Source organism: Babylonia areolata, chromosome 6, assembly GCF_041734735.1.
Source record: "Babylonia areolata isolate BAREFJ2019XMU chromosome 6, ASM4173473v1, whole genome shotgun sequence".
NCBI lineage: Eukaryota > Metazoa > Mollusca > Gastropoda > Neogastropoda > Buccinidae > Babylonia > Babylonia areolata.
Window position 1 is genome coordinate 46,937,732 of NC_134881.1, and position 13,120 is coordinate 46,950,851.

At 46.7% G+C, this 13,120-nt stretch overlaps 1 protein-coding gene across 8 annotated transcripts in view; it reads right to left on the reverse strand.

Moving 5' to 3' along the window:
- LOC143283091 (uncharacterized) overlaps window positions 1-13,120 on the reverse strand; it is a 110,652-nt gene that overhangs the window by 19,928 nt on the left and 77,604 nt on the right. The window contains exons 1-2 of one of the 8 annotated variants that reach the window (XM_076589158.1): window positions 4,388-4,619; window positions 534-2,577 (exon numbers count right to left, since the gene is read on the reverse strand). The exons of 6 other annotated variants lie outside the window; for them this stretch is intronic. In XM_076589158.1, coding sequence (XP_076445273.1) covers window positions 534-2,347 — 1,814 coding nt within the window. In that variant the 5' untranslated portion in view covers window positions 2,348-2,577; window positions 4,388-4,619. Of the gene's footprint in view, window positions 1-533; window positions 2,703-4,387; window positions 4,620-13,120 lie in introns of those variants that run through there. One more of the 8 variants, XM_076589157.1, reaches the window with a different exon arrangement.

Here is a 13,120-nt window from a genome sequence, read left to right on the forward strand (position 1 = left end):
ATCGGTCTGGCTTGTCATCGAAACACCCTGTCTCTCGAACACATGTCCACATACACCCCCCACCCCCCCCCCACCCCCCATACCCCCAAACCACACACACACACAAAATCCGATCAGCGTTTCGGAAAAGCTACCGCCTCAAACACACTCACAATGCGTATACATGCAATCCAAACACACTTCGCACAAACAGCCATGAAAACATAACTGCGATGCAGCAGCATCTTTAGTGCTACGGGGTTGTTTTTTTTTGTTTTTTTGTTGTTTTTTTTGTTTTTTGGGTTTTTTTTTTTGTTTGTTGGTTTGTTTTTAGTACGGATTATCACAGTTGATGGGAACGGCCCGATTTTTTTGATTTTTTTTTTTAACATACCACGGTGAAGGATAACGAGAATTATTATGTTTCATTGTACGTATGTTCGACCTGTCTGCAAGAAACAGGAAAAGATGTCCGACAGCGGAAAATAAGCATCCCACGTTGCTCCTCACACACACACACACACACACACTCTCTCTCTCTCTCTCCCACAAACCTTTTAGGCGAAGGTGTGACCGAACCCGAGTGGTGGGCAAGTGACGAAGAAGAAGACACTGATCCATACACCTGGTCCACCCGGCTGAGGTCGGGTGCACTGGCATACAGCGCCTTTTTCTGCAGCACGCTCCGGGCACTGCCCGTGGTTGAGGTGGGGGTGGCAGTCCGTGGGGACTCGGAGCACACGCTGTCCACCACCATAGACCCCTCATAGCTCAGCTCCATGGGCTGCATCGTCAGGCACTGGGTAGGGACGTACTGCACGTCGTGGTGGGCTTTGCTGACGCCCTGATGATGATGATTATGATGGTGGTGGTAGTGGTGGCCGCGGCCGCCGTACACGTCTTCGATGGATCGGGCGATGTAGGAGCTGGGTTTCCCTGAAGCCAGCAGCTTCTTCTCCTGTTTGCGTCGCTTCTTCTCCTCCTTCTCGCGCCGTTTCCGCTCCTCCTTCTCCTTCTTCAGCTGTTTCTTCAGCGCCTTCTTGTCCAGACTGTCCCGGCTGCCGAACAGGGAGGGCATGGACGAGAAGATGCCGCGACTCCTGAGGAGGGTGGAGGAGGAGGAGGAGGGAGGGTTGCGGGGAGGGAGGGGGTGCTCTCTGTACCCCGCAGGGTGGCTGCTGTAGCTGATGAGAGAAAATCCTGACTGGGATCCCGTGGTGCCGCCATGACCGTTGGAGAGAGGGGGAGGAGGGGAAGAGGTGGTGGTGGAGTTGATCCCAGGAGGGGCCACCCCCCTCCGTCCCCAGGAGGAGGTGAAGAGATGCCTCATGACCACGGCCTGCTTGCTGTGCTGTGATGAAGAAGGAGGCTGAGTGTTGTTGTCGCTCTCCGTGCCGTGGCCAGTACTGAAGTAGGGCCCCGCGGCTTGTTGGGGCGACGAGGGGCTTGGGCCGCTCCGTGTTGGCGGGGCGCCCACTGACTCACTCCGCTTTCTTACCGCCACAACCGCTACTGCGCTGCTGGTGACATGCGGCCAGTCGCTGCCACTACTGCCGTGTTTTACATTGCGCACCACACTGCCACTGGTGTTGTTGGTGTTGTTGTTGTTGTCAGGAAAACGGCCCACACTGCTGGCTCTGGATCTGGCTGTGGCCCGCTCCTTGGCTTGCTGCACCGCTCTGGGCGAGCCGGTCACCTCTCTCCTCCCCCCTCCACCTGTATACACCGCGCTGCTCGCCACGTTATCGTTCCTCACGCCCTCAGATGAGAAAGGGACAGGGCTGGGGACAGGGGGGGCCGCAAAACGCTTGAAAAATCGTGGCTGTTTTCGGCGGAACATGGCTGGAGAGTTGGTGGTGGAGGTGGAAGAAGAGGAGGCTGAGGCGAGGGAGAGGGAGGAGCCGGAACAGTAGGACTCAGAGTCAGCCCCTGTCGAGGCAGCACCGGGTTTGATCCCTCCCGGCAGGGGAAAAGCCTTCAGCGGGCCTCTCCCGCTGCCCCGCCCTGAGCTGGGGGTGGTGGAGGTGGGGGTGACGCACACACCCTCGTCCTCTTCGTCAAGTTCCTCGCTGTCGTCGTCCTTCTCCCGGTGCGCAAAACGACTGTCCGCTTTGTGTTCTTCACTGCACTGAAATCCTGACCTGTCCGCGCCTTGCAGAGGACGGGTGGTGGTGCCGGCGAGAGAAGAGCTTTGAGAAGTAGGGTCCTGCTGTTGTGGCGGCAGTGCCAGAAAGTGAGACAGGGGGAAGCGGGGAAGGGAGGGGGTGGGGGTGCGGCACGGGTTGTGCTGTGGGGACGTGGTGGTGCTGCCGACCAGCCCGGCACTGTGAGGTGGAGGGGTGGGTCTGTCACTGACCGGGCCACTCATGCTGTACAGGTCCAGGCTGGGTGTAGTAAGTATATTGTGTCAGGTTTGTCTGCCTGCAAGTCTAGCCCCTCAGTGTCAAGCTCTATGGGTACAGAGAGGGTTTAGTCACGCCTCAGCGGCCTGACGTGGCCACGCTTCACTGACCACACGGCACGAAATCTCGATCAGCACCCGTGTGACTGACTCCTTGCCAGTGGCAGGTGGTGGGTGGGTTGGTTCAACACCGACTTCTGTTTGGATAGTCAGATGATACACCAGTCATCATGTGTTCCGCTGCCAGTGCAGACTCGTGCACAAAGACCTAGGTTCAGTATATCGGCATCAAACTCACACATCGGCCGTCTGTGTACAGAACCTGGAAATGAGTTTAATTTACCGTCTGGTTGTTAGTGTTTCCAGCACTGTGCTGCTATTTATTATTTCCTTAGTTTCCATGTGTGTAATATATTATATATATATATATATAAGTTAATGCTTCAAGTAATCTGTTTAACTCACAGAAAACGTGGTCACCAGCTTATTGCGTTTACGTCCTTGGACACACACACACACACACACACACACATTATGCAGTTAGTATACATTACGTCTGATGCTATCTGAATGGGGGGGGGGGAAGGTGAGGGGGAGGGGGGAGGTATTCAGCGATAGAGGTATTCGCTAAAAGAAAGTCTGCATACGGCCCTGCTGACTGACTGGTATTGACTGTGTCGGCCTGAGCTGGCCACTAATGGCACCTGGAGGTCTACACATTAGCACATAACAACACACACTGCTTGCTACAAATCGGTCTCGTTGCCCCCCTCCCCTCCACATTCCCCTTTCTATTCTTTTCTTTTCCTCACCCCCCTATTGTTGGCTTCACCCTGGACGTTTGACGTGACTCGGACTATAACTGAAACCAAAACATATGGATGGGTTCTTGCCCGCCCGGAATGTAGGCCCACGTACACTGCGCTGAAAAACAACACGGGTCTGAAAATTATATTGATTTACTGGTCGCTTGTTTCTGGGGTCACTGAATAAGATCGCTATGGCACACATAATGGTTTTGAGTCGATTAACTGATTGCTCGTTTAAGTCTTTGATTTATATTTCTTTCCACGTGTTTTCTATAGCACGATGGCTTCGGAATCTGGAAACGAACAATCTGATTTGATTATGTGTTTTTCTACTTCATGAGGTTTAACGCAAAGACTTTGTGATCGATTAACAAGGAATACAGATCAAGTAAGTGGTTTCGGCATTTTTCGTTATAAGGAGATGTAGAATACGCCTACAAACACTTCGGAATCATCTGACGTGGATCCAATACAATAGCGAAAAAGATAAAGAAGAAATTCGAACTAAAGAATGACAAAATAACAGCTAGCTGTGAAAACAAAACAAAACAGCTAGCTGTGAAATAGTAGTAGTAATAACAACAACAACACTAATAATAGCTGTAGAAAAAAAAAGTAAAAGCTAGCTGTAAAAAAAGAAAAAAAAAGCTTGCTCTTAAAAAAACCCAACTTTTTAGGCCACTTAATTTGATAATGACATGAAGCTGAGTTCAGTCGTTAGGCTCTATCTTTCTATCGTTTTCGTTTCAGGTATTTAACCATTATCATTTCACACACAAAAAAAGTTTTTGCCCGGGAGATAAAACTACAGCAAACGTTTCCCAATTCAAACGGAAAAAAATGACATGACTATCTTTAGAACCAATCCAACCTTCCAGGTGACATGTGAGCTGAGTAATAAGATCGGACTAGAAATAAAAACACAATTCATACGACGCCACATATATATTATAATCCGCCTCCTTCTCTAAAACGTCACGGTCGGTGACTCATTCACAATTACGCAGACTCAGTGGTAAGCAGGGCCGCACGCAAAACTGGATAATTACACAACCTGGTAATGGCAGAGTTTAACTAACACCAATAATACAATGTAACTCATTGCTTATTTAGTTCTACTGATTGCAGTTTGTACTCACTGAACATTCAAATATCATCTATAATAAAGAAGACTATAAACAGGAATCGGAAAACATACTTTACATCATCACCATCAGCTGCATTTTGCCATGGAGACAATCACATCCCGAACGAAAACTTGGAACGGCCCACAACGAAAGAGCAGGGAAGTTGTTAATCCAGGTACCAGGTCTGGTCTTGTTACCTTGTTCTCAGTTATCACTCTGGGCACACTACACAGAATGTATGTACCCCCTCAACGAAATTATCTCGAAAGTCTTGAGACTCAAGTCGGGACCAGTGTACGGGCTGGGCGGTTATGATCAGCGTGCAATGTGCAGCAGCAGTGCTTGTTATCGGCGGTTTCCAGGTTCACCTGCGTGGTGATTCATCCTCACTCAGGAGGATGGCGACATCACCACCACAGGCGCTGGGAGCTGCTCGTGCTGTGTGTGACGCTGCACCCTGCGTGGGTGTCAGTGTCGCGTCATCCTTTAAACTCAACGACACGACACACGACAGTCTGATCAACGAACAGGCATATTTAAATCAACTCTTTTGCTGGTATTGTCGGAACAAGAAACCGGCTTCACAAAAATTCTACTTCGATGACAGAGCGATAACACGAGATCGGTTTGCTTTTGAACTGGTGTCGCTCCCTTGATTCGTCACTGACTATGATTAACATTCTAAAAATAAACACATGTACCATACACACTCATATGGAGCACGCACGCACTTACGATTAGCACACACACACACACACACACACACACACACACACACACACACACACAACATCATTATGCACAAGCAAAACAATACCAATAATAATGATAAAGTGATCAGGGCACGGCGCCTGTGGCCGAAAGGGACGGTAGCGCCGTGGGACAAAGGCGAGTGTTTCACCTTCGTTTCGAAGGTGGGAGAAAAAAAAAATCAATAGCGTTCAGGTTGAGGAAGAAACCACGCAAGCTGGCTTGGTGCATGGTGAAACCTGCGGGGGACACACTAACCCTCAAAACAGTGGTGCTAGGTGTTTCCCAAACAGTGTGGTGTGGGACAATGAAGACCATTACTCACTGCCTCTGTCGTAATATGAGTCGAGCGCATTCTTCAACGTTGACGTGGTCATATTATAAGTTTGTTGTTCGCAAAGTGGGCGACAGCTGTCGAGAAGTGTTCAATGGGAAGAAACTCGGTTGGCGTCCGAAAGTCGAACACGCACCTTATTTTGGATTCTGATACTGTTTTTCGTTGTTAAACTTTTCAACTCTCTCTCTCTCTCTCTCATGTCAATTCGATGTATTGTCAATTGTCAATTCGACGTATAGATGTATGTGTACCGATAAGCGCATAGTCCTTATATATATATATATATATATGTGTGTGTGTGTGTGTGTGTGTGTGTATTGATTAGATGATACAATGCATGTTACTTTGTCCTCCTTACTGACCTGCTGTTCTCTAACACATGTTCCATGTAATAAGAGGTTATATCTATTCATTAGTTGATATTGTTTTCTTCTCTCTCTCTCTGAGTCTCCCTCTGTCTGTCTGTCGGTCTCTCTCTCTCTCTCTCTCGTTCACCTGTGACATTTTTTTTTATTCTCATACTATTTTATATGTTGAATTATGCTTCCTTTGGCAGTGAGCACCCGCCCCCATTCCCTGTTATTGCTATGTGTATTTCTATTAGACTTACTGTTTTATATTAACATTAGTATTGTATTTTTTAACATACACAATGTATGCTTATGTGTGTGTAAATATGCGTGCGAGAGGGAGAGAAAAAGAGAGTGTGTGTATGTGTGTGTTCTGTTTTTTGTTTATATATATATATATATATATATATATATATATATATATAATTTGAGTTTAGGCGGTCTCTGCAGGGATCAAACCCAATAACTCTACTCCTCTGTTCTTTAGAGGAAAATGTGTGGTCTTTCTTCCCTTTATTTGTTTTGTGCCAGGTCAGATGGAAGAGGTCAGGCAGTGGAGGGAGGGAGAGAGAGTAGGATTAGGAGTGGGGATGAGTAGGGGGGTAGGACGAGGGAAATAGGGGAAGGGAGAGCAGGGTGGGTGTGGGTGTTCACAACCAATAATTCTACTCTATTCTTTGGAGGAAAATAGATCATCTTTTTTTCTGTTGTGAAGCATCTACGGCTGATTGTGTCAGACATACCTTCTGCAGTAAAAATCATCTGCAGACGCTTCACCGAAAAGAAAAAGAAAAGCACATATTTTCCTCCAAAGAGTGGGAGGACTAAAATTATTGGGTGTCATCCCCTCCTACTATCCCCTCACCCCCATCTAAACCCTCCACTCCTACTGCCCATCTCTCTCCTACTCTCCCTGCCACCCCCATCTCACCTCTCTCCCCCATCTTTTTCCTCGTCCTACTCCCCCCCCCCCCCCCCCCATGTGCCCTCTACACCCACCCACCCCTATGTCCCTCTACCCCTATAATCTCCCTAACCTCCCCCACCCCTATATCCTCCCTGTCCTACTTACCCCACATTCCCCACCTTGTCCTACTCTCACTCCCCTGATTTACCTTCCATCTGACCTATTCAACCACAGACCAAAAAAAAAAAAAAAAAAAGACCACACATTTTCCTCCAAAGAACGGAGGAGTAGAGTTATAGAGTGTGATCCCCGTAGAGATCGCCTTAACTCAGAACTAAATCTGGTCAACATTTTCCAACTACAATGCCACCCAACCAAACTAAAATCATCATAATGTCCTGGTGTATTCACTGCAAAATTTTAGCATATTTCCTTTGGGAATTAACTTCACCACCTTTACTGCTTTATCAATGATACTAAAGTCCCATATTCATTTCATATAATGTTCTTGTATAATTTTATTTGGCATGATTATCATGTTTTGTTGCTTTTTTCGCCCTTTTATCCCCCCCCCCCCCCCCAAAAAAAAAAAAATCTTGCAAAACTACCTTATTTATAAAATTATACGAGACGTTACATGGCAAAAAGATAAGGTGTGATGCATCAGTAAAGTTACTCAATTGCTCTCAGCGTGTATACTGTTCAGCAAACAATATTTTTGCATCGTGTTAAACTGCATGTGAAGCGGAGAAATCAAAGGATTATGTAGTTATGGAAAACACAAACAAAAAACAAACAAACAACTAATGATTTGGTCGGAAATTACTGCCCTTTGCCTAACAGAGGGAACATCCATCTTCACTCCCCTTACTGCCAAGATTCGACAACTGACTGAGTAATATCCGTCCCTCTACGCACCACCCTCCTGTCTCTAATTTTTCATCATGATCAAAGTGTAATCTGTTCAGTCTTAAGGATAAAGTCCTGTCATGCACTGGACTGAATAATAAGTGACTTACACACACACTGTTTATTAGAGATCTCATATTCCGTTCATAAGACAATATCCTAAAGACTGAACAGAGATTTTGATCCTGATGAATTAGACCGACGGGGGCGGGGGCGGGGGGGGAATAACCCAGTGGCACTATAGGAGTGAAGCTGGACTGAATATATAATCAGTGACTTAAACACACACACACACACACATATATATATATATATATATATATAGAGAGAGAGAGAGAGAGAGAGAGAGAGAGAGAGAGAGAAAGTACATAGATATCTCTCTCCATTCTTCCCTCATCCACTCTGTGTACACACACACACACACACTCCCTCACCCACCCACCCCCCATCCCCCTGTCCTACTCTCTCTCCCCCATCTTCCCCCCTGCCCCCATCATACTCTCCAATCCCCATCTCCCCCTATCCTCGTCTCCCTTCCCCCATTGCCACCCTTTCCCCTCCCTATCTCCACCCTGTCCTACTCTCCCATTCCGCCCCCCCTTCAGACCCCTCCCTTCCCCTTATCAGTTTCCCGACATTTTGATACAAATTTGACAGATGCAGATTTAGATTTTTACAGATCACTCCGTGACCTTATGTCAAAAACCTCTTACGCACACGCACGTGTACACACACACTCACACATATACACACACATACCATCGCACGCGCACGTGCACACACACACACACAGATACTGAGAGAGAGAGAGAGAGAGAGAGAGAGAGAGAGGAGTGACAGAGAGAAAGCAGGACTGGAGAGATGCACTGACGACAGGCAACACGTGCCTCCCATCCCAAACAGCTGGCCATTTGGTGCATCAGGCCTTACGTCTAACAGTCTGGCACCTGTGTAGTGCTGCGTATCGATCACAGGTGTTGCTAATGTTTGGAGTCACTAAAACCGTGTGTGTGTGTGTGTGTGTGGTTGTGGCCTCGTGTATGAGTTCGTGTGTGTTTGAGAGAAGGTGGGTGTACGCTTGTGTGTGCGTGTGTGAGATAGATAGATAGAGAAAAAGAGAGAGAGTTAGTGAGTGAGTGTGTACATATCTGTCTGTGTGTGCTCATGCACGTGCATTGGAAAGAGTGAGAGACAGAGAGAGAGACTATGTGTGGCGTATGTGTGTGTCTGCGTGTGTATGCACGGAATTAATAAATATAATGACCGATCGAACACAAACACACAGACGCAGAAAGACAGAGAGAGACACAGAGAGATGGTCTGTTGAATATTGTATTAAGAGAGACTCGAAGGAGTGGATGAGAGTTAGACTGAACGGGTGAAATAATGAAAAGTATTTGAATAATAATATCTATTTTTTCAGGAAGGGAAAAAATCTTTTATTCAGTGATTCAGCGGCATTGAAGACACCCAGAGTGGTAGGTGGACATCAACACAGGCATCACAAGAAAATCAAGGTGAACAGCACGACTCGAGGCGAAGTCAGAGCTAATAACGCTAATAACAGAATAACACCCAGCTGTCCAACAGCCGGTTCCTGTCCCTGGCCACACACACTAACACACACACTAATATAAGAGAGAGAGAGACAGAGAGGGACAGACAGACAGACAGACACAGAAAGAGAGCTGAATACTGAAATATCTAATGTCATTGGCTGTACTAGATGACATGGGGGTACAAATCAGAACAATAATGGTGAAAACAATGAAACACAAAATCGGATAGGGGTAAAAACAAAACAATAGAAAACGAGAGAGACTGAGAGAGAGAGACAGAGAGAGAGAGAGAATCTGACAGAGGAGGGGAGAGAGACAGAGAGACCGAAAATGAGAGACAGAGAGACGGGACAGAGGGACAGAGAGAGAATCTGAGAGACAGAGAGAGTTAATCTGAGAGAGAGAGACAGGGAGAGAGAGAGAGAGAGAGAGAGAGAGAGAGAGAGAGACAGGGAGAGAGAGAGAGAGAGAGAGAGAGAGAGAGAGAGAGAGAGAGAGAGAGAGAACAAACGAAAAAACGAACGAATCTTTTTAATGAGGGATGTGGAATAAGCATGCATATGCTTTTTTACATCCAACCCTCAGGGCAAAGAGAAATGAAATCAAATTGTTCACAAGATAAAAGGTTATAGAAAAACATACGTGACATTCAAATACACTCAACTGCACAGTAAACATTTACAAGTACATAATCATGGTACCTGCATTCATGACAATAATGTATGTGAATAAAGTAATGAGAGAGAGAGAGAGTGAGTGAGTGAGAGAGAGAGAGAGAAGGAAGGAAGGAATGAATGAAGGGATAAATGAATGAATGAAGAAAGGAAGGAATTTTATTTCCGATAGCATTAGAGTAAGCAAACAATTCCTTTCTCCAGCCCTCGAAAGGGAAACATGTCTAAAGAAACGGTATGAAGAAGACCCCAAGAAATGAGTAAATGTTAGAGAGAGAGAGAGAGAGAGAGAGAGAGAGAGAGAGAGAGAGAGAGAGAGAGCGTTCCCCCGTATATGCACTGAGTCATGATGACGGAGAGCGTCTAAGTCCGTGTAATACGGCCCGTGTAACTACAACTGCAATACAAGGCAGCAGCGAGCCCACACAATAGGGTGCCCCAACACACGTCGCACACTGCTGCTCAACTCTGAAGACGGACGGTTGTAAGAAGAGAACACATGACACATTGATCATTCCACAACACATCTTTGATCAAGCAGAAAACATATTATCAGTCACAATTGTATAATTACATGTGTATTTGCTTGTTTTTGGATCTTTCTGAGAGGGATTTACGAGCCGGGGGATAATCGACACGGGGGAGTATCGACTCGGGGGAGCATCAACACGGGGGAGTATCGACACGGGGGAGTATCGGGCTGACCCCCTCGCCACGGGGCAGAGAAGCATCGGCCGCCCACAGCTGAGATACAAAGACGTTTGCAAACGTGACATGAAGGCGCTTGAGATCAACACTGAGTCCTGGGAGGACATTGCAGATGACCGCAACAGATGGAGAAGCACTCTCAAGAATCAGCTACGGATTGATGAGGACAAACTGTCAGCTGCTGCAGCAGAAAAACGAGCTCGCAGAAAAGGGACAGCAGCCGACAGACCAAAAATCAGCTTACACATGTGACCGCTGCGACAGACTGTCTCTCTTGCATCGGTCTCTACAGTCACAGATACTGAGAGAGAGAGAGAGAGAGAGAGAGAGAGAGAGGAGTGACAGAGAGAAAGCAGGACTGGAGAGATGCACTGACGACAGGCAACACGTGCCTCCCATCCCAAAAACCTCTTACGCACACGCACGTAGCATTGTGTAGTGCATGCAATGACATATATAATGTAGTTTTGTGTAGTGTAGACCCTGTTTCAGGGCGGGGACTGGATGAAAAAAAGCGCGCCAGTGCTTATCTATTATCGTCGATAATAAAGAATTTGTCTTGTCTTATCTCTCTCTCTCTCTCTCCGAGTCTCAAAATGAGGGAATGAGGTGGGAAAAAACGGGGGGGAAGGGGAGGGCAAAGTTTCCTTTCGATTAAATAATGATTTAAAAAAAATCTTTTTACTAAGTTTTCTTTCGTTTAACTACAGTCTTTACCGTTTCAAAGTAAGACTGAATGGTTCTATCAAACAGTTACTTGAAAATGTCAAACCCTGATACTGATAGTGATACATCAACGAGGCAACAATGCGTTGTTTCAAATAATATATTTTCAATGAAGTACTGCTGGTATGAAAGCGATCTTGACTGACGACATAGAGAGGGCAAGATAGAGGGAGGGAGAGGGGGTGTGGGAGTGGAAGACTGACAAAAAGAGTGACAAACTGAAACATTGATATTTTGGGAAGAAACAGCTAGAATGCAACAACACGAGGACACACACACACACACACACAAACAAACACACACATGCACACGCACACGTGCTGAGACGTCACACACTCCTGTTCTGTCATTATCTCCAATGTCGTCAATATTTAACATTCATTTATGTACGCTCACCCCTCCCCACCCCTCCCCCTCCCCGGCCCTCCCCACGCCTACACCCCACAAAAACATGTTGACCAGACCATTTGAAACGTTCTTACAGTCAGCAATTTGTTACTTCCGCGCAATGGTGTAGGCCCATCACTATTCATTTAGCTTCACAAGTCCACCCAATTCATTGCCTTTCTATTCAAGTCTCACCAACGGCAGCGATACATGCTGGATTGACTGCTATAAGCTGATTTCTTTTCTCACACTTACTATCCGAACTCCCTGCCCCGCACCCTCCTCCGCCCCCCTCCTCCCTCTCACTCTCCCTCCAGTCATCCTATATCGATCATATCAGAGCATATACTAATGTGAGCCACGTAGGTATAGTTAAACCATTTTTTCTTCTTGAATGGGGAAGGGGCAAAAGGGAGCATAGAAACAGTGTGACAAAGGAGAGACAACTGGACAGAATAACAATGGAGAATGGAGAGACACCTAAAAGGGACAGACACACAGGCAGGCAGGCAGGCTGGCACAGACGCACTAAGTTATGACAGACATTAATAAGCCGACAGACAGGGTGACAAACTGGTTGTGACGTCACATCTCCCCACCCCAACAACAACAACAAAACGTTACATGTCATACATTATTCAGTTTCCTGCATCACATGTTTGATGAATAATATTCACAAAAATATCATTATGAAACATTCGACAGTGGATCTAAAGAGACAGACAGACTGGGACAGACAGACAGCATGTGGCCTGGCGGTATGAAAAGGACACACACAAACACACACACACACACACACACACACAATCAATATAATCCCACACAAACAAACATACATACCCACCCACACCTACACAACCACCACCACTACCACCTCAACACGCGCACACACACACACACACACACACACACGCACAAATGAATATAATACCACACAGACACATAAACTTACATACCAACCCACACAACCACCACCAACACTCCAACACACACACACACACACACACACTCATAACCACACCCACCCACGCACACACCTATTGTTCCCAACCCCAGACCTTCCACAATGTCTTCCCCAGCACGAAGACACGCACAGGCAAACCACAAACACACACACAGAGCAAGACAGACAGACAGACAGACAGACACACACACACACACACACACAACAACAACAACAACCACACACACACACACACACACACAACCACAACAACAACAACAACACACACACACACACACACACACAGCTAGACATGATCAAGGCCACAGGTGTAAGAGGAGCCCTGTTACTGAGTGCGCGTTCAAGTCAGCAGCGCTGCAATGGTGTCACGCCTTGGTCGTCATCATCAATGAAAACTCCCCGCCCCTTTTTCTCGTCTGGTCTAACAAACGTCATCATGTGCCGACTTAACAGTAGTAGCCCGTGTTATCAACCACCCAATTCCATCCCCACACCCACCCGTATTTTCCAAAAAAAGTATAATTTAGTGACAG